This window comes from Molossus molossus, unplaced genomic scaffold (genome assembly GCF_014108415.1).
Source record: "Molossus molossus isolate mMolMol1 unplaced genomic scaffold, mMolMol1.p scaffold_m16_p_20, whole genome shotgun sequence".
In the NCBI taxonomy this organism is placed as follows: domain Eukaryota; kingdom Metazoa; phylum Chordata; class Mammalia; order Chiroptera; family Molossidae; genus Molossus; species Molossus molossus.
The window spans coordinates 9,375,057-9,398,795 of record NW_023425356.1 but is presented as its reverse complement, the minus strand read 5'-3'; the positions used below and the strand labels follow the sequence as shown (position 1 = coordinate 9,398,795).

Below are 23,739 nucleotides of genomic sequence, written 5' to 3'. Positions count from 1 at the left end.
TTCTATTGTATTTTTATTGTTCATTAGTTCCTGTCAGTTATATTTAGCTATCATACTCCTCACCCACAACACACTCACTTTGTCTACTCCTTTCCAATATATATCCATTTTGTTTAAATCGGTATTCAGCATTTACATTGTAAATGTTGTTTACAACTGGGTCCGTAATATAATAGGATTACATTTTCCTTTGTTGCAACTCTTTGTTTTTCATGAGACAGTAATTGCCTCATTTTTGGTGTGCATGTATATATGTGCACATGCTTAGTTTTCTGAGGACCTATCACTAAACTATCTATAGATGCGTTGACAGAACTGTAAAATGATAAAACTTCTCCTACTACAGTAAAAAAAATATCAGGGACTGCCTCTTTTTCATTTTTCCCCCTTGGAGACATCCCTCCAAGGGTCATTCCTGCTTGATTTTATGTCCTTGCTTCTAAGCCATTGTATTCAGTCCTAGTGTCCTGGGGTTTCCCTTTACTATCCTCCTGGGAGTTTCTTTAGCCTCTTTCCTCTATTGGATCCCCTGTTTTCAGGATCTCATGTAGTTTCATGAAAAAAGGTTATATCAGAGATGAGGTTTCTGAGATCTTGAATGTCTACATATTTCACACGTGATTTGTTAGCATAGCTGAGTATAGAATTCTAGAATGGAAAACATTCCTCACAGTTTCAAAGGCATTGCTACGTTTCAGTGTTCTTGTTAAGAAGTCTGATGCCATTTTGATCTGATCCTTTATATGAAGCCTGCTGATTTTTCCACACTGGGTTTTATATTTCTGCTACCATGTTATTATTTTCTAAGCTCTTTATTATTCTCTGATTTTCCTTAAAATATTTCATAGATCTTTTTCTTGTTTCCTGGATTCATTATTTTCTATTATATCTCTAAGGATTTTAATTATATCTTTGTAGCATTTGTTTCCTGAATTGCCTCTCTTCATACAAACACCTTTTTCTATTTTTTTTAGTCTCTGGGTTTTATCTAGGAGGCTTTCTTTAAGTGTCTGGGAAATGTTGACTATCTGTAAAGAGTGAGGCATTAAAAAAACTGACTAGAAGGAAGGTCTACATATATGAATGGATCTGTCTACCTGTTGCCCTCAAAGAAGTGATTAAGTGGAAACATTGTTTATCATGGGACCCTCAATTGTCAGTTTCTAGTAGTCATTCCTCTTGGACCAGATAATTGTCATAAAGAGCAATTCAAGTTCCTGCCAGGGTAGGATTTATTCATTGCAACCAGGAATCTGGAACTAAGCAGAGGAAAGGTACTTGACATTTTACAAAAATTTGCAGACTTTGACTTAATCTCCTTTCCAGAATGGCTTCTCACTCCCTCCTTATGACTATGCTTGGTGTCATTGAGTCCAGAGCCACTTATTAAATGGTTCCTGAGAGTGACTTTGGGGACAGTGAGGGTCATTTGTCAAAAAAATAAATACTAGAGATTGAATGGACAGATTAATGTAGTTTCTGTTTTTATGTTCAGAGTAAACTTTATTTGAATTTCTACTCACACAGCTCATCAGAACATTTGGTCATTAAGCCACCTCTTGGAGATTCTTCAGGGACTTTATCAAGATCAAGAGGGGAAGAGGTAATACTTTGGGGAAGGAGGTTTTATTGTTTTTATATATACTTGCAAAGTTTGCTAAGGAATCTTTTTTTAATTTTTTTTCTTTATTGATTTATTTAGAGAGAGAGGAAGGGAGAGGGAGAGAGAGACAGCAACATCGATGAGAAGGAACATCGATTGGCCACATCCTGCATGCCTCCCACTGCGGATTTGGCCCACAACCTGGGCATGTGCCCTGACCAGGAATTGAACCAGTGACCTCTTGGTGCATGGGTCAACACTCAACCACTGAGCCACATCGGCCAAACTGTTAAGGAATTCTTAATTCAAAGAATGGACCATTATTAGAAATAACCATTATTATTAATGCTGGGATTTATCTAAAGGTAGTTGAGCTTTCACTGGGCTAAGTGAAGAGGTTGCCTCAGAAAACACATTTGAGAGTATTCATATTAATGGCCCAATAATGAGCTGAGGCTGTGCACTATTGAACCCAGTGGTTAATTTATTCAGATATTATTTATATTGCCTTGGGGATTTTCATCAATGCATGTTATTTGCTTTGGAACCAGACATCCTTCCCTAGCCAGTATAAGGCTTTACTCTATCTTGGTTTCTGTAGTTCACATTTTAACCTCACAGACAAAGTCATTATTTCAGATGCTAATGGGGCCAAACAGGTCACAAAAATGAATAAAACTGGATGTTTTTGTGACAAGCACATAGGAATATTAGTCCCTTGCACAAAAATGTATGCTTGCCTAGTGTTTCCAGTTCTTTTGATTTTCAAGAAAAGCTAGAAATGTAGATTTTTATCTGAACTCTTATTTTTAAATGGCAACAAATTTAAAAAGTTGAAAACATAATGGAAAAGAGCAAATAAATTTTATTTGTGGTTCTGCCACTTATGGTATAAAGCAAATCTTAGTAATTTTTATTAATGTGATATAGGCCATTTCCTCGGTCATTCCCCTCCCTTTTCGCCTTATCTAGCCGTGCAGTTTGTTTGGCAAACAGTCACATTTCTTGGGTATTGATTAATAGAAAATGTAGCATTTCTAGTTAAGTCAATTCATATGAATAATATAAGAATTCATTCAATTACATAAGACAAACATGTGACATACCAGACTTACCTCCTATTCCCCCAAAAGGGTGCATTGCACGAATACACAAAAGTTTGGGTAGCTCTCAGGATGCAACCAGAGCTGAAGTGATTTACCTTTGTGTGTGTACTTGATGTTCATACTTCACAAAGACAGGATTAGATTGGATTTGTTGACTACATCGAGTCGTAAGTCCCTGTTCTAGGTCCAGTCATTCCTGGTCAGGGTAGCAGGGTGGCTTCAAATGACACTGATAGCTGAAGTTAACAAAGCTTTTATACAGAACTGCTTCAGCTTGCCTTCCTCAGAACAGGCTGTGGACAGACAGGCTGACAATTTTAATTAAAAATGAGGCTCAAAATTAAATGTTATGATTAAAATAATTTTTATAATTTTAAGAAGTTTTTTTTAAACAATTTCAGTTTGAAATGTTAATGTATTAATTGCTGGAGATAATGGCAAACATTTTTTTTTAACCCTAAATGTATTCTACTTTTAGAAACACAAATGATGTTCTGTTGTTTTTGTAAGAACTATGTATGTGTGCTATATTTTTTCCTTGACAGTTAAAGGGAACTTAATATGGGAAGCATATTCTATTTTATCATAGTAAATGAAGAAAAACTTGAATTTCTATAAGCTATCTGAACTTAGGTTAGCAATGAGTAGCAAAAAATGAAAAATTGGGGTTAATTTGGATTTTCCATCTAAAAGAATATATGATTGTAGACAGTAAATATAAAGTGAATAATTTAATGCAAATGAATTGAAAATGAGATAAAGATAAATTCTTTCAAATTTATTTTTTTCATAGGATGACTTTCATATTTTTTTTCCATAGGATGACAAATCAAAAAAACAGTTTGTTTGTATTAATACCCTAGAAGACACACAGGCTGTTAGAGCAGTGGCTTTTCATCCAGGTGGTGGTCTGTATGCTGTTGGTTCAAATTCAAAAACTCTGAGAGTATGCGCCTATCCAGAGGTCATTGACCCAAGGTAAGGAGAGATGGTTGTACTGCCATTCTTGCTTCAGTTTTTAGTTTGGCTATATTGGTCCCTTTTTTAGAATTGTCATTCAGTAGTGTTTACTTTTTATTTCCTTTTCTTTTATTAAGTTTTTAATTTTTATTTTCAATGCTCAGGAAATATATATAAGAATCATTGATTAAACTATTTTCAATTAGGCCATCATTCACTTATTTAACTCATTTTCCTTATTTCCATGGTTTATGTATTTTGTTTTTGTTTTTTAATCTTAAAGATCCTTATATTTCAATTAAATTGTATAAGATGGAAAGAAAGAAATGTTAGTTATTGATTTTGAGAAAATAAAAATATTTCTTACAATAATGGCTTCAAAGAAGTATTAGGTTGAACTATATGAAATTGCTGATATTTGACCCTTTTGACCTACAGAAATTCCATTTTAATTTAGTCATCCTCACTATTTTATCCTCTTGTTTCAGCAGATAATGGGATTTGAACATAAGGTATATGTCTTCAAAGACATGTCACTAAAAATGGGAAGATGACCTTATCTATTAGGTGTACAACTAATTCTTAAAAGTTTCTAACGAAACAGATAGCTTAGATATATATAACCTCACAGAAAAATGAATTTGAATTTTTTATTCTTTGATTAGGTACTCTTTTTGTCAATTTAGTTGTTAAGGCTTTTACTACCACCATTGGTGTAATAAAGATTATGAGCTTTGGTAGATTTGTGATTAGAGAAATGAGTGCCACACATGGAAAACAGAAACAGTAGACAAAAACACCCAAACAGAACAAGTCATAAATCTTTAAAGGTTTAAATAAAAAAAGCAATACATGTTGTATATGTTCTGGAATTTTTATTTTTATTTATTTTTTTACCACTCTTAAGTCTTTTTTATTATAATCTTAGTTTGGAGAAGACAGGGGTGAGATTATTTAGTTATTTGCATTTTGGGAGGTATCTCTGTATCTGAAAGCAGAAATTTAGGCTTTTGGACTGCAGTAGCATTTAAAGGTTGGGAAAGAGAATAGGACTTATGTTAGATGAAAATATTGTAATTTATTGGTGCTTTTTGTGTTGGTAAAGTAGGAATACATGAGAGGAAATGGGCAGAATTCGAGATCAGGGAATGGAAAGCTGCACTAATTGTAGGGACAGAGCCAAGCTTGTATGTTTAGGGTTAACCTGACCTTAAGTTAACTGTTTCTCCTTTCTGTATTTCTTATGCTGGCATAGATGTTTCATAGAGTCTTTATGAAGAAAGTTATTTTTATGAAAATAAATTTATTTAACATAAATATTGAGCTCCTATGTGCTAGGTACTATTCTAGAATTTGGGGATAGTTGTGATTAAATTAACATGTTCATTAACTTCATGTCGCTCCTGGCTTAGTGTGGACAATGAACATGAGCAAATAAACACAAATATAATTATACATTGTGTTAGGTGTTATGAAGAAAAAGTACAAGGTGTGGTAACAGAGTAAAATGGAGAGTGAGAGGACTGGGGAGTCGGAATAAGGCCTTTTTGAGGAAGAGATATTAATGCTGAGCTCTCAGGATAAGTAGAACCCAGCCAGGTGAAGAAAAGGGACACCGTAGTAAACAGAGGGAACATGAAGTGAAAGAGTTTGACATTTGAGGAACCAAACTAAGTTCAGATCAGCTGGAGTGTTGTGAGCTGAGCGAGATGCTGCTGCAGAGATAGACATGAACTACATTACGCAGAGGTTTATGGCCATTTTGGATTTTACCCTGGGTGTAACGGGAAGCCGCTGAAAGTTTTGAGCAGAGCAGTGTTGTGACCTAAGCATATTTTGAAACCATCACTCTGGCTCTGTGTGGGTCAGATGACAGTAAGTGGATGCTGGGCGAAAGGCAGGAGGCTAGTGCAATGGGAGTGGAGATGGAGCAAAATGGATGGAGGGAAAATCCACTTAAAGAAATAATTAGTAGGCCTGACGATGAATTGGATGTGCAACTGAAAAGAGAATCTTTGGATCTGATCTATTTTCTAGATCAATATAAAGCACCTTCTAGGAACTGGAGATTTATCAGTCTTTTTTCTTGTTTTTAAAAATTCCTTAGTTATGAAAATCTTCAAGCAAACACAAAAGTAGAGACTAGTACACTGAAAGGCAATCGTTGTCAAGATTTTTGTCATATCACTTCATCCTTTTTGTTTGCTAAAGTATTTTAAGGTAAATCCTAGATATGTCATTTCATCTTTAGGCTGAATCTCCAAAAGCAGGTACATTTCTTACACAGGCTTGATGTTGTCATCATACGTTACTGTAAGTGGTAGTCATGACCACATCTACACCGGCCAGATTTTAACCTCTGGACAGAGCTCTTGCCCCCTTTATTTTTCAAACCTTTCCTTGCCTTCCCTCAGCCCCAGGCATTTGCTCATCATATTTAATAAATGCTTCTTGAACTTTTGAGTTTAGAAGCATTCTTAGCTTTTAAAAATTATTTTGTATTTCTGAGTTAAAGTCCATGAAAAATATGTGAAATGAAGACTAAAAAATAAATCCTGGTTTTTGTTGTTTTTTAAACTGAAGGAGAAAAAAACAAACAAAAATCAGTTTGTTACTTCATATGGCATTGGGCAGCTGTTGCGAATAAGTTGCAAGCTCAATAGCTAGCTATATGTCTGACACATGAGTTTGAAATTTGTTCCCTTGTCAAAAGTTTAACTCTGATAGAAGGTTGGCCTCAAATTCTGGTGTTTGGACATTAATTAGCTAGAATATGTCTGTCAAAAAGACCTTGGTGGCAAGCCAGATGTCCTTATCACCTCACTAAAGGGAAGGTGGCAGCTCTAAGCTGTGTCCACCTGGTCAGGCTGGAGATCTGTGACTACCGAAGGCTCCTTCTAGTGCTACAGATGCTGTTGCTGCCTTACCCCCCACCTCTCAGCTTCACTGAAGGCTGTTCAGGTAGTGATGTTCTCTGAGGGCAGGGAACTCTGGTGAGGAGCTTCTGGCCAGACATAGCCGTCTGTGACCTTGGGGCTCTGGGCTTGGCTGAAACATCACGTTATTGCTGTGTTTCAGGCTGGACACTGCCAGGTGCCTACTGCTTGACATGTTTAAATGAGGGATTTCAAAGAAAGAGCTCTTATCCTTTGAGACGACATGGAGAGACCTGGAAAGTATTATCCTAAGCATAACAAGCCGAGCAGAGAAGGACAAGTATTTTATGATCTCACTTATTTGTGGAATATAATGAACATAACAGTCTGACGAACAGGGTAGTCCCAGAGACATGGGAGTAGGGTACAGACTGACAATCCCCAGAAGGGGGGGAGGGAGAGATAAACCACAGAACTTATATGCATGTGGGCATAACCAATGGACATGGACAACAAAGCTGGGGACACAGCGAGAAGGGAGGGGGAGGAGGGTGTCAATGTGGGGAAAAGGAGAAACATCTGTAACAAAAATAAATAAGTTAAAAATAAATAAATAAATAAGGGATTTCAAGACTAGACAGCATGGCTCTTTTCAGACTATTGCATGAAGGAGTTACACTAGTCCAAGTTAAATGCAGACCCCAAATGGTTACATTATACAAGCTGTAAGGTTTTTAAACTTGTGACAAAGGACAGAAGGGAAATTCTAGTCATTGCAAGGAAATCCTCACTTAAGCTTCAGTGAGCCAAAAACACTTAAAACCCATGAACCTTCAAAGGCTGGTCGTCCTTAGCCAGTCCAATCTCTACGAGGAACTGGCATATGTTCTTACGTTGGTCACCCTGTAGCTGAATTACTTCTCTATATTCTGGATGCTCAATTATAGTACCATTGCAGGCAAATTTCTTTTTAAACGCCTTCACTAGTTTCTTTTTATCATAATCATCAGCGATCCCTTGGACAGTAGTAAGGGTCTTCCTGCCATTTCCCTGTTGAATTCTTATAAGGATATAATTCTCAGTGCCAGCAGGAAGCAGATCATCACCCTTACTGCATCAGCAAAGGGGGTCAAAAGAGTGGAGGTTCTGGATAGCGGACATGTGATAAGATTCCTTTTCCTTGGTGGAAACAGCCTGTGGAAGGCTGTGGCGGGAGAAGGCAGGCAGTGGGGACAGTGTCAGGAAGTGAGGAGGTTTTGAGGGGGAGGTTGCTGGAGTCCCCGTTGTCGGCTCCGTGGCAGGTCAGCAACTGGGGCCTTTTAAAAAAATTTTCTTTCTTTATTGATTTTAGAGAGAATGGAAGGGAGAAGGAGAGAGAGATAGAAACATAGATGAGAGAGAACATCTATTGGTCGCCTCCTGCATGCCCCCCACTGGGGATTGGGCCCACAACCTGGGTATGTGTCCTGACCAGGAATCAAACTGGCGACCTCTTGGTTCATGGGTTGACACTCAACCACTGAGCCACACCTGCCGGGCAAAAATATCCTGTTTTCTATGTGGTCTGAAATAAGAGTTACATTAGTATAATAATGGTTTATAATTTTACTTTTGGATTTTTTATTTTGTTTGTTAATCCTTACCTGCAGATATGTTTTCCATTGATTTTTAGAGAATGGAAGGGAGCGAGGGAGGGGGAGAGAGAGAGAGAGACAAACAAACATCAATGTGAGAGAGACACATCAATTGGTTGCCTCCCGCATGCGCCCTGGGAACTGGGGATTGAACCTGTAACCCAGGTACATGTCCTTTGACCAGGAATAGAACCTGCAATCCTTTGGTCCATGGGCCAATGCTTTAACCACTGAACCACACCGGCCAGGGCTACTTTTGGATTTTGAATATGCTTTAACTTTATTTCTTCTATGATTTTGAAAATTGTTATTAATATGTTGTCATATACCCTTTTTGCTCCCTCCCTCAAAAACGACCATAATATAGAACTTCAGAAATTGAAATATCTTTCTTTAATTTTTTTCTTTAGTGCACATGACATCCCTAAGCAGCCAGTGGTACGTTTTAAAAGGAATAAACATCATAAAGGATCCATTTACTGTGTGGCCTGGAGTCCTTGTGGACAGTTATTAGCAACAGGATCAAATGACAAATACGTCAAAGTACTGCCCTTCAATGCAGAGACTTGTAATGCAACAGGTAGGGCCCAAGTATGGAAGCAGTAGCTCACCAGTGTGTTTTTATCCTTTTTTTTTTTCCATATTGTAACTTTCATATATCTCTGTATTGTCTTTAGTAAAATCTAAGAATATAGCCTTAAGAATATTTTTACATTCTATTTTCTTAGTTGTATTCATCAGGCATTATTTTATTTATTTATTTTTTTTATCCTCACCCGAGGACATCTTTTGCGTTTTTTGTTCAGATAGAGTGGGAGGGAGAGCAAGAGAGAGAGAGAGAGAAACATCGATGTGAAAGGGACCCATTGAGTGGTCGCCACCCGCACGACCCAACCAGGGCAGGGGACAAACTGCAACCGAGGTACATGCACTTAGCGGGAACTGAACCCGGGTCTCTCTGGACCGCTGGCCGATGCTCCAACCGCTTAGCCAAACCGACCAGGGCAGGCATTATTATTTTTTTAGTAAGTTCTTACAGGTGGCCAGGTGGTATCTAATCCCTAGAAAGTTATTGTTACCAGAAAAATAACTTTTTTTTTTTAAACTCTTTTTTTTTTTTTTATCCTCACCCGAGGACATTTTTCCATTTTTTGTTCAGATAGATTGGGAGGGAGAGAGAGGAAGAGAGAGAGAGAGAGACATCGACGTGAAGGGACACATTGAGTGGCTGCCACCCGCACGACCAACCAGGGCCGGGGACAAACTGCAACCGAGGTACGTGCCCTTAGCGGGAACCGAACCCGGGTCTCTCTGTACCACAGGCCGACGCTCCAACCGCTGAGCCAAACCGGCCAGGGCAGAAAAATAACTTTTTAAAAATATATTTTATTGATTTTTAGAGAGAGGAGCAGGGGGAGAGAGAGAGAGAGAGAACCATCAACATGAGAATGCAACATAAATTGGCTGCCTCTTGCACACCCACTACTGGGGATGGAGCCCAAAACCCAGGCATATGCCCAGACTAGGAATCGAACTGGCAACCTTTCAGTGCATGGGACGATGCACAACCAACTGAGTCACACCAACCAAGGCAGAAAAATAACTTTTAAATAGCAACCAGAGCCCAGCTGGTGTGGCTCAGTGGTTGAGCATCGACCCATGCACCAAGAGGTCACTGGTTCAATTTCCAGTCAGGGCACATGCCTGGGTTGTGGGCTTAATCCCCAGTGTGGGACATGCAGGAGACGGCCAATCGATGTTTTCTGTCATCGGTGTTTCTGTCTCTCCCTCTTCCTTCCTCTCTCTCTAAAATCAATAAAGAAATACAAAAAATTAAAAAATAAATAAATTAGCAACCAGAATTATATTAATGTACATTTTCTAGAGAGTATCCGTCTTCTCTTTCATTTTCTTTGGAATAAAAGACAAGAAGATAACTCTCTGTATAGGTCTTTTGGAGATGATGACTAAACCGGTATTCGTTTTTTTTATTTTTTTATTTTTTATCCTCACTCGAGGACATTTTTGCATTTATTTTCAGATAGAGTGGGAGGGAGAGAGGAGAGAAGAGACAGAGAGAGAAACATCCATGTGAGACAGACACAGCAACTGGTTGCCACCCACAAGACCCCAACTGGGGCCGGGTACAAACTGCAACCAAGGTACATGTCCTTAGCAGGAACTGAGCCAAACTGGCCATGGTGGTTTTTGTTTTCTTAAAGATTTTTTAAAGTTGATTTTTAGAGAGAGAGAGGAAGGAAGGGAGAGAGAGAGAGAAACAATGATGTGAGAGTGAAAAATTGATCAGCTGTCTCCTGCATGCCCCCTACCAGGGATTCATCTTGCAACCGGGGCATGTGCCCTGACCTGGAATCGAACCAGCAAACTTTCAGTGCACAGGACACACCCAACCCACTGAGCCACTCCAGCTAGGGCTGAACCAGTATTTGGATTTCTTAAAGTTTGCTCAGTAAAGTGGAATTGATTATATCAGTCCCTGAGTGCAAATATAAACCATACCATTATGCCATTATTCTTGGTCAGTTTTGAGGCTTAGCAATCTCAAATTATCACAGTAAGTTGAGCAGCATCTTTTTGTTTTAATTCTTATTGCTGTTTCAGGACCGGATCTGGAATTTAGTATGCATGATGGGACAATTAGAGATTTGGCATTTATGGAAGGCCCAGAAAGTGGTGGAGCTATTTTGATAAGTGCTGGAGCAGGGGATTGTAACATTTATACAACCGATTGTCAAAGAGGACAGGGCCTGCATGCTCTGAGTGGACATACCGGTATGTGATATCAGTGTCAGACACTGCTTTTCTTTTGTTCAACCCATGCTTTCTCCCTTCCCCCTGCATTTCATTAATGGGGTAAATTTCATCAAAATGGATTTCCCCAGAACAGGACATTTTTCTTTTAGAAAGTTAAACTGTGAACTTTAGATAAAACAGTAATGATCGCTAATATTTCTCTGTGTGCTAAATTCTTTATTTATATGCGTAATTTCTTCATTTAACCCTTACAACAACCTTATAAGACAGGAAGTTTTATCTTCATCTTATTATTATTATTTTTTAATCCTCACTCAAGGATATTTTTCCATTGATTTTTAGATAGAGTAGAAGGGAGAGAAACATTGATGTGAGAGGAATTGGTTGCCTCCCTCATGACCATGACGGGGGCTGGGGAGCAAACCTGCAACTGAGGTACATGCCCTTGACTGGGAATCGAACCTGAAATTCTTCGGGTTCGTGGGCTGCCACTCTAACCACCGAGTCAAACCTGCCTGGGCTATCTCCATCTTATACATGAAAAAGCAAATGACTTGCCCAATATCTTATAGCTAAATGTGGCAGAACTGAAATATGACCTCAGGTCTGTCCCTTCCAAAGCTGGTGATCTAACCCCACAGTCCTGTGCGTCCTCTGTGAAAAATTTGCCATAATTTTAAACACACACACACACACACACACACACATGCAACCTTGGTATATCAAGATAATGCTCTAACAAATTGAGTGAGCCTACTTGGCCATAGCCCAAATGAAAATATTTTTTTGATGCTAATTGTGATGTCCTAAAATACTCAATAACCAAAAAGGATTATGTTTATTCAATATGTTTTTCAGTATATATGTATATATTGAACATATTCAATATATTCTCTTTCTCTCTCTATATATATATATGGAAAACCTCTACCACATAGTATATTTGATTAAGCAGACTATCACATGCCCAATAATAAGGAGTACTTAGCTCTGAATGTGTTATATAAAAGTACTTTTCCACAGTAATAACTAAATATATTATTTTTTTATAGGACATATTTTAGCACTTTATACATGGAGTGGCTGGATGATTGCATCGGGTTCCCAAGATAAGACTGTTAGATTCTGGGATCTTCGAGTACCAAGCTGTGTTCGTGTTGTTGGCACAACATTCCATGGAACTGGTAGATTTTTCTGGAATTTCTATGAATTTCTGTGAGAAAGAAACTATAAATTGCACTTGTGTACTTCCTCTCCTCTGCAATATATATGTTAAAAAAGCAATAGGAACAATAGTAAAATAACACTTGCTATTCTATGGATTACTTTAAGTTCTTTCAAAATGCTTTTATTTGTTACTTTATTTGTAAAAATAATATTCATCTTAGGAAACTGAGGCCCAGGGAGATTAAGTATCATGCCTTAATTATTCTGTTAGCAGGGCCATTTTAGAACTCAGAACGTGGTATTAGCAGTTATATTTTTTGTTTTATTTTCTTAGTTTCTATATACCTATCTTTATCCCTAACCTCTTCCCTTCTTGTCTAAATTATGTTCAACTCTTTTTCTCTCATTTCAGAGTCTTCAATTTTTTGGTCGTCTTCTCTCTTGCAACATTAGCATTGCCTTCTCTACCTTATTGCTGCTTCTCCACTTCTCTACCATATATGCACAACAACTTTATAGAATTGTTAATGCCCAAAAGTACCTTTTTTGACTTCCTTATCCCATTCCCAGCTCTGACCCTAATTTTTTGCATCCTTTTTTTTTTTTACCCTCACCCGAGCACATTTTTCCATTTTTTGTTCAGATAGAGTAGAGGGGAGAGAGAGAAACATTGACATGAAAGGGACATATCAAGTGGCTGCCTCCCGCACCACACAACCAGGGCCGGGGACAAACTGCAACCAAGTTACGTGCCCTTAGCGGGAACCAAACCCGGGTCCTCTCTGGACCGCAGGCCGATGCTCTAATCACTGAGCCAAACCAGCCAGGGCTTTTGCATTCTTTCTTACCCAGATGTCTCAAAAGTCTTGCCTACATATACTGTTCCCCATTTCCTCACCCTCGGTCTTCAACCTATTCTGGTCTGTCTTCTGCTGCAGTCACTCTAACGAGGGCTGTCTTTTCAAGATCTTCATGTTGCCAGATCACTTATAAATCCTCATTTGACTTCAACTCTCAGTGCCATGCAACAGTTGACCACTTTCTCTTTTCTTCTGGGCTTTCTACTCCTTTTACCTTTCTGGATAACTACTCTACTCAGTCTCTAAATTTTAGCATTCCTAGGGCTCAGGATTTTTTTCTTTTTAAAAAAAATTTTTGCCCTGGCCGGTTTGGCTCAGCAGTTGGAGCGTTGGCCTGTGGAGCAGAGAGTCCGGGTTTGGTTCCCACTAGGGGCACATACCAAAAAAATAAAATAAATAAATTTTATTTTATTTATTTATTTATTTCTTTATTGATTTTTGAGAGAGAGAGAGATAGAAACATCCATGAGCGAGACACATTGATTGGCCACCTTCCACATGCCCTCCACTGGAGATTTGGCCCACAAACTCGGCACGTGCCATGACCGAGAATCAAACCGGCAACTTCCTGGTGTATGGGTTGATGTTCAACCACTGATCCATACTGGTCCGGCAGGATTTTGTTTTTAAGTAATCCTCACTTGAGGGAGGATATGTTTTCATTGATTTTTTTTTTTTAAAGAGAGAGGAAGGGGGAGAGAGAGAGAGAAATATTGATGTGAAAGAAAAACATCCATCGGTTGGTTGCCTCCCATACGCATTCCAACCAGGGATCAAACCTACAACCTTTCTGTGTAAGGGACGACACTCCCACCAACTGAGCAACCCAGCCAGGACAGGCTCAGGTTTTGTTTCCTTTTTTCTCTAGATGAGCACATCTATTCCCCCGGCTTTAAGTGTAACTCTGCTGACAGATCTTAAATTTTTATCTCTAGCCCAAACTTCTTGCACACCAGGCTTATATTTCTTTCTTTTTCTTTTAATTTTAATTTTTAAATGTATCTTTTTTGTTGAATGTATTAAGATGTCCTTCCTTTTTCCCCCACTTGACCCCCTCCTCCCCTCCTGCCTTCCCCACACTATTGTCTTTGTCTATTGGTTATGCATATGTGCATTTAAGTTATTTGGTTTCTCTCTTCCCATCCCTCTTCCCCCCTTCCTTTGAGGTTCCTCAGTCTAACAACCAATTTGTACTTCTTAATCCCTTCACCTTTTCTTCCTTTCCCCAACCCCCCTTTCATCTGGAAACCAACAAAAAGTTCTCTGTATCTATGAGTCTGTTTCTGTTCTTCTTACTCATTTTGTTTGTAGAGTCAATTGTTGATAGATACATATTTATTGCCATCTTATTGTTCATTTTTTAAAAATCTTCTTCAAGAAGACTTGTCAACATTTCATATAATACTGGTTTGGTGGTGATGAACTCCTTTATCTTTTTCTTGCCTGGGAAACTCTTCATATGGCCATTGATTCTAAATGATAGCTTTGCAGGATAGAGTAATCTTGGCTGTAGGTCCTTGCTTTTCATCACTTTAAATATTTCTTGCCACTCCCTCCTGGCCTGCAAAGATTCTTTAGAGAAATCAGCTGACAGCTTTATGGGAACTCTGTTGTAGGTAACTAACTGCTTTTGTCTTGCTGCTTTTAAGATTCTCTCTTTGTCTTTAACCTTTGGCATTTTGATGATGATGTGTCTTGGTGTGGACCTCTTTGGGTTCATCTTGTTTGAGACTCTCTGTGCTACCTGGACTTGTATGTCTGTTTCCTTCACAAAGTTAGGGAAGTCTTCTGTCATTATTTTCAAATAGGTTTTCAATTTCTTGCCCTTTCTCTTCTCCTTCTGGCACTCTATTGATGTGGATGTTGATATGCTTGAAATGGTTCCACAGGTTCTTTATACTTTCCTCATTTTTTTTGGATTCTTTTTTCTTTTTAATTGTTTTTTCCTTTATTGATTTTAGACAGAGAGAAAGGAAGGGAGAAGGAGAGAGATCGAAACATCAATGAGAGAGAACATTGATTAGCTGCCTCCTGCAAGCCCCCCCATTGGGGATTAGAGCAACAACGTGGGCATGTGCCCTGACCGGGAATCGAACCGGCAACCTCTTGGTGCATGGGTCGATGCTCAACCACTGAGCCACAGCAGCCAGGCAGATTAATTTTTTTTTTTTCCTGTTCTGATTGGGTGTTTTTTGCTTCCTTATATTCCAAATTGATGGTTTGCTTTTTGGCTTCACCTACTCTACTATTGATTCCCTGTAAATTATTCTTTATTTTAGTTAGTGCATCCTTCATTTCTGACTGGTCCTTTATCATGCTCTTGAGGTCCTCATTAGTTCCTTGACATTCTCACGAAGTTCCTTGAAATTCTCACTAAATTTATTGAGCATCCTTATAAACAGTGTTTTGAACTCTGCATCTGTTAGATTGCTTATCTCCATTCCATTTAGTTCTTTTCCTGGAGTTTTGCTCTGTTCTTTCATTTGGGATATGTTTCTTTGTCTCCTCATTTTGGCTGCCTTTCTGTGTTTGTTTCTATGTATTAGGTAGAGTTACTATGTCTCCTAGGCTTCCTAGGGTGGCCTGTTATAGTAGGTGTGCTGTAGAGTCCAGTGGCACAGCCTCCCTGATTACCCCAGCTGGTTCCTCGAGGTGCACCCCCCCATGTGGACTTCACACCATTCTGTTGTAATTGAGTCTTGATTGCTGTTGGCACATCAGTGGGATAGATTTACTCAGTCTGATCAGTTGCAAGGACTGGCTGTGCCCACTGACTACCGACCTCTGACTACCTTGGATGATCAGCTGTGCAGGGGCCCACCACACAGAGCAAGACTTACTTCAGCAGTGCACTGGTATTCACTGAGTCCATTCCTGGAGTGTGTCACTTGTGGAGGCAGTTGGGTGGAGGTGCTTCAGCACGGTCTGAAGCTGTCCACTGGGTGTGCTGGCTCTGGCTTATATTTCTTTTTTTTCTTTTCTTTATCTTTATCGTTGAATGTATTACAGATGTTCCTAATTTTTGTCCCATTGACCCCCCTCCTCCCCCCTCCCGCCCCCCTCCTGCTTTTTCCCACACTGTTGTCTGTGTCCATTGGTTATGCATATAAGTTCTTTGGTTTATTTCTTCCCATGCCCCAACCCCCTTCCCTTTGAGGTTTGTCAGTCTAGCAATCAATTTGTACTTTTTTTTTTATCCTTACCCGAGGACATTTGCCCATCTTTTGTTCAAATAGAGTGGGAGGGAGAGAGAGAGAGAGAGAAACATAGACGCGAGAGAGACACATCAAGTGGTTGCTACCCACACAACCCAACCAGGGGCAGGGACAAACTGCAACCGAGGTACGTGCCCCCATCGGGAACTGGACCCGGGTCTCTCTGGACAGCAGGCCGACGCTCTAACCGCTGAGCCAAACTGACCAGGGCCAATTTGTACTCCTTAATCCCTTCACCTTTTTCAACCATTTCCCCCAAATCTCTTCCCATCTGGCCACCAACAAAATGTTCTCTGTATCTATGAGAATGTTTCTGTCTCCTGTTCATTTTGTTTGTAGATTCAGTTGTCGATAGATATGTATTCATTGCCATTTTGTTTGTTCATATATTTTATCTTTTTCTTCATTAAGACCCTTCATCATTTCATATAATAATGGTTTGGTGGTGATGAACTCCTTTAACTTTTTCTTGTCTGGGAAACTCTTTATATGTCCATCGATTCTAAATGACAGCTTTGCAGGATAGAGTAACCTTGGTTGTAGGTTCTTGCTTTTCATCACTCTGAATGTTTCTTGCCACTCCCTTCTGGCCTGCAAAGTTTCTTTTGAGAAATCAGCTGACAGTCTTATGGGAACTCCCTTGTAGGTAACTAACTGCTTTTCTCTTGCTGCTTTTGAGATTCTCTTCTTGTCTTGAACCTTTTGCATTTTGATGATGATGTGTCTTGGTGTGGGCCTCTTGGGGTTCATCTTGTTTGGGACTCTCTGTGCTTCCTGGACTTGTATGTTTGTTTCCTTCACCAAGTTAGGGAAGTTTTCTGCCATTATTGTTTCAAATAGGTTTTCGATTTCTTGTTCTCTCTCTTCTCCTTCTGGCACCCCCAAGATGCGAATGTTGGCACGCTTGAAGTTGTCCCAGAGGCTCCTTACACTATCCTCAATTTTTTGGAATTTTTTTTTCTTTTTGCTGTTCTGATTAGGCATTTTTTGCTTCCTTATATTCCAAATCGATGGTTTGCTTCTTTGCTTTACCTGCTCTACTATTGAATCTGTATAAATTATTCCTTATTTCAGTTAATGCCTCCTTCATTTCTGACTGGTCCTTTTTTATGCTCTTGAGGCCCTCCCTAAGTTCACTGAGGTTCTAACTAAGTTCATTGAGCATTCTTATAAGCAGTATTTTGAACTCAGCATCTGTTATATTGCTTATCTCCATTTCACTTAGTTCTTGTCTTGGGGTTTTTTTTCTGTTCTTTCACTGGGACTTGTTTCTTTGTCTCCTCATTTTGGCTGCCTCTCTGTGTTTGTTTCTGTGTACTACTTAACAAGAGGTATGGGGCTATCTGAGACCAGATGCTGCTTGTTTGAAAGAATTTAGGAAAACCTGAAGCAGGATCCAAGACAGGCAATCCTATGGTTAAGCAACTGGCATCAGCTTGGGTGGGCCTGAAAGTTGGGTGGGACGGGTCCTTGGGAATTCACCAGGGTGGGGCTACCATGTGAGCCAGGTTGCTGGAGTCTCAGATATGGCGGCTCTCTGCTGTTCCAGGGAAGGGCTCACCAAAGGCACAAAGGTCTCTGACAGCACGTTTGTCCCGGAGAAAGCCCCCTCTCCAGCCCTCATTCCAATGCCAAACAGCTCAGTTCTTTTCTGTATGTCTCTGGTGCCCCTCGAGTTGCCTCCCCTTTAAGCTTAGAGAGAGTGAGTCCGATAAGTCTGTGCACGGGCCCTCTAAGAGGAGCTGCCTGGGGCTCCAGCCACCTCAGCCTCTCCGAGCTTCAGTTCCCTCTGGTTTTTCCAGCCAGAAGTAATGGGGACTTCCTTCCTGGCACTAGAACCCTGAGCGGGGCGCCTGGTGTGGGACAGGGACCCCTCAGTCCTCAGGGAGGACCTTCCCAGCTGAGGTATCTTCCTGATTTTTTTTTATCCTCACCTGAGGATATTTTTCCATTTTTTGTACAGATAGAGTGGGAGGGAGAGAGAGGAAGGGAGAGAGAGAGAAACATCGACGTGAAAGGGACACATCGAGTGGCTGCCACCCGCACGACCAACCAGGGCCGGGGACAAACTGCAACCAAAGTACGTGCCCTTAGCGGGAACCGAACCCGGGTCTCTCCGGACCACAGGCCGACGCTCTAACCGCTGAGCCAAACTGGCCAGGGCTCTTCCTGATTTTTATCCACCACACGTAAGTGTGGGACCAGCACCTCTGCCTCTGCCCCTCCTACCAGTCTTGATGCTGCTTCTTTAATTCCATAGTTGTAGGACTTCCATTCAGCTTGATTTCAGGTGGGGTTGTTATTTATTTATTTATTTAATTAATTTATTTTTGTTACAGATGTTTCTGCTTTTTCCCTCACCGATACCCCCTTCCCCTCCCTCCACACCCTGTCCCCAGCTTTGTTGTCCATGTCCACTTTTCATGCATACATGCATATAAGTTCTGTGGTTTATCTCTACCCCTCCCACCCCTCTTCTGAGGATTGTCAGTCTGTACCCCACTTCCACATCTCTGGATCTGCCCTGTTCGTCATACTGTTATGTTAATTATATTCCACAAATAAGTGAGATCATGTGATATTTGTCTTTCTCTGCTTGGCTTGTTTTGCTTAGGATAATATTCTCCAGGTCTCTCCATGTAGTCTCAAAGGATAAGAGATCTTTCTTTCTTACAGCTGCATAGTATTCCATTGTGTATATGTACCACAGCTCTTTTATCCATTTGTCTACTGATGGACATTTACTTAGCTATTGTAAATAGAGCTGCTATGAACATGGGGGTACATATATTTTTTCTGATTGGTGTTTCAGGCTTCTTAGGGTATTTTCCTAGAAGTGGGATCACTGGGTCAAATGGCAGTTTAATTTTTAATTTTTTGAGGTTGTTCTGTAGTTTAGTTGTAACTGATGTGGTTGTGGGAGGACGCGATACCCCGTTTACCTATGATGCCATCTTGACTGGAAGTCTCTCTGGCTTATATTTCTAACTCACCTACTTTACCTCTCTTTTTGGATCTTTTATAGGATATCTCAAACTTTATTTATTTATTTATTTTATGTTTTAATGATTAAAAAAAATTTTTTTTTCTTTATTGATTTCAGAGAGAGAGGAAGGGAGAGGGAGAGAGAGATAGAAGCATCAATGAAAGAGAACATCGATTGGCTGCGTCCTGCATGCCCCCCACTGGGGATTTGGGTGCACAACATGGGCATGTGCCCTGACCAGGAATTGAACCAGCAACCTCTTGGTGCATGGGTCAACGCTCAACCACTGAGCCACACTGGACAGGCTATTGATTTTTTTAGAGAAAGAGAGAGAAACATCAATGCGAGAGCAAAACATCGATTGGCCATCTCCTGCACATCCCCCACTGGGGATCGAGCCTGTAGCCTGGGCATGTATCCTGACCGGGAATTGAACCAGGACCTCTCAGTCCACTGGACGATGCTCAATATACTGAGCCACGCCAGTCTAGCAATATCTTAAACTTTATATGTCTTAAAACAAACTAATGAATCATTACCCCTTCCCTTAAATGTAATGGCCCCAGACTTCCTCACCTAATGGTGCCACCCACAACACTGTTCTTGCCAGAAATTCTGGAGTGTCTCTGGGTCCCTCTCTCTCCTTTCCTCCAGTATCCAATCCATAAGCAAATCCTGTTATTTTAGCCTCCAGAAATCTATCTTAAACCCATCTACTACTTTTTATCTTTATTGCCACCACCAAGTTTCACAAAGGCAACACTTATACCTGCTTTATTTCCCAGAGTAGATTTAGCACCTACCATAGTACATGGTCCAAGGGAATAGTGATGTAATTACTCTGTTGAATAAATTAACCTGGATTTCTTTTGGCATCATAAACTTTGCATGCATAAAAACGAAACTCATTGTATTTCCCATGTAACTCAGCTATCTTTTCCATTTTTCTTGTTTTTGATAAAATTTCCCTCATTTTCTCTGGCAACTAGATTTGAAATCTAGGACTCATTTTCACCCCTTTTTATTTTTGCCCCATCCACGCAGTTAATTGCCAAGACTGTTGATTCTTTATTCATATATTTTCTGAAGTCTGTCTTTCTTCATACAAGCACTTATTCTCTTGTTACTCTATTATTTTATCTTGTCTTCCAGTGACCTCCCTTCTACAATCTGTCCATTTTATTATTATTATTATTATTATTATTATTATTATTATTTTATCCTCACCCGAGGACAATTTTGCATTTATTTTCAAATAGAGTGGGAGGCAGGGAGGAAGGAAGAAAGAGAAACAGCAATGTGAGAGAGACACATCGACTGGTTGCCACCCACTTACAACCCCAACCGGGGCCAGGGACAAACTGCAACCGAGATACATGCCCTTAGTGGGAACCGAACCTGGGTCTCTCTGGTGCGTGGGCCAATGCTCTTAATTGCTGAGCCAAACTGGCCAGGGCTACAATCTGTCCATTTTAATTTGATACACATTCACTTAGGTTCATCTTCTCAAAGTCCTACTTGGATCGTATACTTCTCTTCCTTATAAACCTGCAGTGATGTTTCACTGTACACAGGAACAAGTTCACACCCTGCAGTTTGGCATTCAAGATGCTTAATGGTCTGGCCCTCACCTGCCTTTTATTTATTTATTTATTTTTATTTAAAACTTTTTTTTCCTTTATTGATTTTTAGAGGGAGAGGGAGAGAGAGATGGAAATGTTGATGAGAAAGAACATCAATTGGCCACCTCCTGCATGCCTCTCACCCACCGGGGATCAAGCCCACAACCCAGGCATGTGCCCTGACCAGGAATTGAACCAGCAACCTCTTGGTGTATGGGTCAATGCTCAGCCACTGAACCACACTGGTCGGGCCCTCACCTGCCTTTTATTTCTCAGCTCCAAGCTCCTTTTTATGTTAACTTGTTAAAACATGTCACTCTGGCCAAACAAAGCTTCCTGTCTTTAAACATTTTTATACTTTCTCTGTAAATGTTTTCTTATGTAATTATTCCTGACCATAATAGCCCTCTTCATTCCATTATCAAAATTTTGAGCAAAGATTATTATTTTTTTATAATTTTTAAAATTAATTATTTTATTTAATTTATTTTTGTTACAGTTGTTTCTCCTTTTATTCCTCCCCACCCCCCCACCCCATACCCAGCTCTGTTGTTCATGTCCATTAGTTATGAGTATACGCATACAAGTTCTGTGGTTTATCTCTTCCCTCTCCTCACTACGCCCTTTTCTGAGGGTTGTCAGTCTGTACCCTACTTCCACATCTCTGGGTCTACCCTATTCCTCAGGCTGTTATGTTCATTATATTCCATAAAGCAAAGGTTATTTTTAATTACATATGTGTGTAATACATATAAATACACATTCTCTCTCTCTCATACCATTTATTATTCTTCAATATCTAACTTATATGCCTTTTTTTCTGTGAAGCCTTCTCAGGTCACTTTGGTCTAGAGTGCTCTTCAATCTTATTTTCATTATTTCCCCTGCCAAGGAGAAAAACTAAATTAATTTTTTTCCAAACAAGAGAAATTAAATACTAGGGAATGAGATTTTGTTGGATAGGGTTGAGCTTTGAAGGGCTACAAACCATTGTTAATCATTTTGCTCTCCTTTGGGAACATTATTGCCCCAGTGAAGATGCCTGGTCTAGAGTTAGGGCCCCAACCTGTGGACTCAGAGATCACTTTCTGTTCAGTTCCTCTTGGCAGTTAGTCATGTGTTGCTTAGAGACATTTTATCACAGTGCCCTAGAACTTATTTTGTTATTTAGTTTATTGTTCTCCCTACTAGACTGTAAGCTGGGATGGGACTAATTCTGGAAACTTAACAGCATTAGGAAAAGTAGTTCATCTATTGCACTATAGGCAATGCTGTCCCGGGTGGGGCAGGGGGTTCTCCCAAGTGACAAAAAAGTGGATTATCTCACTTTTCACAGAATCTTGCTTCATACCTTGCCCCTAAAAAGGATACAAGTGTTTATTGGTTGACTGTTAATTTGGACTTTCCCATAACTGAGCAGTGTGGGTAAGCTGCATTACATTTATAGAGTATGTATATGGCTCAGTGAACATAATTAGCTGTTGCAGTTTAGCTCCATTGATTTTTCCACATTTAACCTTCCATTCCTCCCACTCTCCAGGCAGTGCAGTGGCATCCGTAGCTGTAGATCCCAGTGGCCGTCTCTTAGCCACAGGACAAGAAGATTCTAGCTGCATGTTGTACGACATAAGAGGAGGAAGGATGGTACAAAGTTATCACCCTCATTCCAGTGATGTTCGCTCTGTCCGATTCTCTCCTGGAGCTCACTACTTGCTAACAGGATCCTACGATATGAAAATAAAGGTGACAGACCTACAAGGTGATGCAGATTGACTTCTTTCCTTTTTTAGTCTCTCCTATTCTATTTGGGATCTTTCTTTTTTGTTAATTCGGTGGGATTGACTATAAAACATTTCCAAATTTTAGTTTTATGGTATTTACTGACCAAATTGAGGTGAATTATAGCAAATCATTAAATAAATTGAGTGAATAGTCTTATTTTTATTGTTAAATAGTTCTAAAAATATTTAAAAGAACCAACATTTATTATACTCAATCACTGTGCCCTGGCCGGTTTGGCTCAGCAGTTGAGCATCGGCCTGCGGACCAGAGAGTCCTGGGTTCGGTTCCCGCTAGGGGCACGTACCACAAAAATAAATAAATAAATAAAATAAACTATACTCAATCACTGTAAGTTCAGTGGTGGTGGATATTAAAATGTGCACTTATGTACTCTTTGCTTCTACTTTAAAAAACTTAGTATGGGGACTAAGGGCTGGGGACAAACTGAAACCGAGGTGCGTGCCCTTAGTGGGAACCGAACCCAGGTCTCTCTGGACCACAGGCCGACGCTCTAACTGCTGAGCCAAACCGGCCAGGGCTATATGGCCTTTATTATGTCGAGATACGATCCCTCTGGGAATGCTAGTTTCAATAGGATAGAGTGAGTCTCTCCAGAGAAGTGCCATTTGTGCAGAGACCTGAAAGATGAGAAGGAACACGCCATGCCACTCCCGAGTGTAAAGGTATGGAGGCAGGAAAGAATTTGGCATGTTTGTGTCACTGCAAGAAGCCAGTGTAGCTGGGGAACCAAAGGAAGAGAGGGAGAGGGAGAGGGAGAGGGGAGAATAAATAAGGGTGTTTTATAGGCATTTTAAAAACACAGTGGGGCCCTGGCCAGTTTGGCTCAGCGGTTAGAGTATCGGCCTGTGGACCTGACAGTTCCAGGTTTGGTTCCCATTAAGGGTACGTACCTGGGTTGCAGTTTGTCCCCCGCCCCGGTTGGGGTCGTGTGGGTGACAACCACTCAATGTGTCTCTTTCACATCGATGTTTCTCTCTCTCTCTCTCTTCCTCCCTCTCTCCCTCCCATCTATCTGAAGATAAATGCAAAAATGTTCTTGGGTGAGAATAAAATAAATAAATAAAAGTAACTGTTAAGAAAACAAATAAACAAACAAACAAAAACAGTGCAAATCCTGTGGAAAACTTAGAGA

General features: G+C 40.0%; 1 protein-coding gene and 1 pseudogene across 5 annotated transcripts in view; one reads left to right on the top strand and one right to left on the bottom strand.

Annotated features, from left to right (window-relative positions):
* Positions 1–23,739, top strand: part of WDR47 (WD repeat domain 47) — an 85,053-nt gene that overhangs the window by 48,701 nt on the left and 12,613 nt on the right. For 3 of the 5 annotated variants that reach the window (XM_036272147.1, XM_036272146.1, XM_036272145.1), the window contains exons 9-14: positions 1,528–1,603; positions 3,530–3,687; positions 8,590–8,759; positions 10,802–10,972; positions 12,007–12,138; positions 22,345–22,563. In XM_036272147.1, the coding sequence (XP_036128040.1) occupies positions 1,528–1,603; positions 3,530–3,687; positions 8,590–8,759; positions 10,802–10,972; positions 12,007–12,138; positions 22,345–22,563 (926 nt within the window). Of the gene's footprint in view, positions 1–1,527; positions 1,604–3,529; positions 3,688–8,589; positions 8,760–10,795; positions 10,973–12,006; positions 12,139–22,344; positions 22,564–23,739 lie in introns of all 5 variants that reach the window. The other 2 variants (XM_036272143.1, XM_036272144.1) reach the window with 1 other exon arrangement.
* Positions 7,362–7,706, bottom strand: LOC118637068 (annotated as a pseudogene).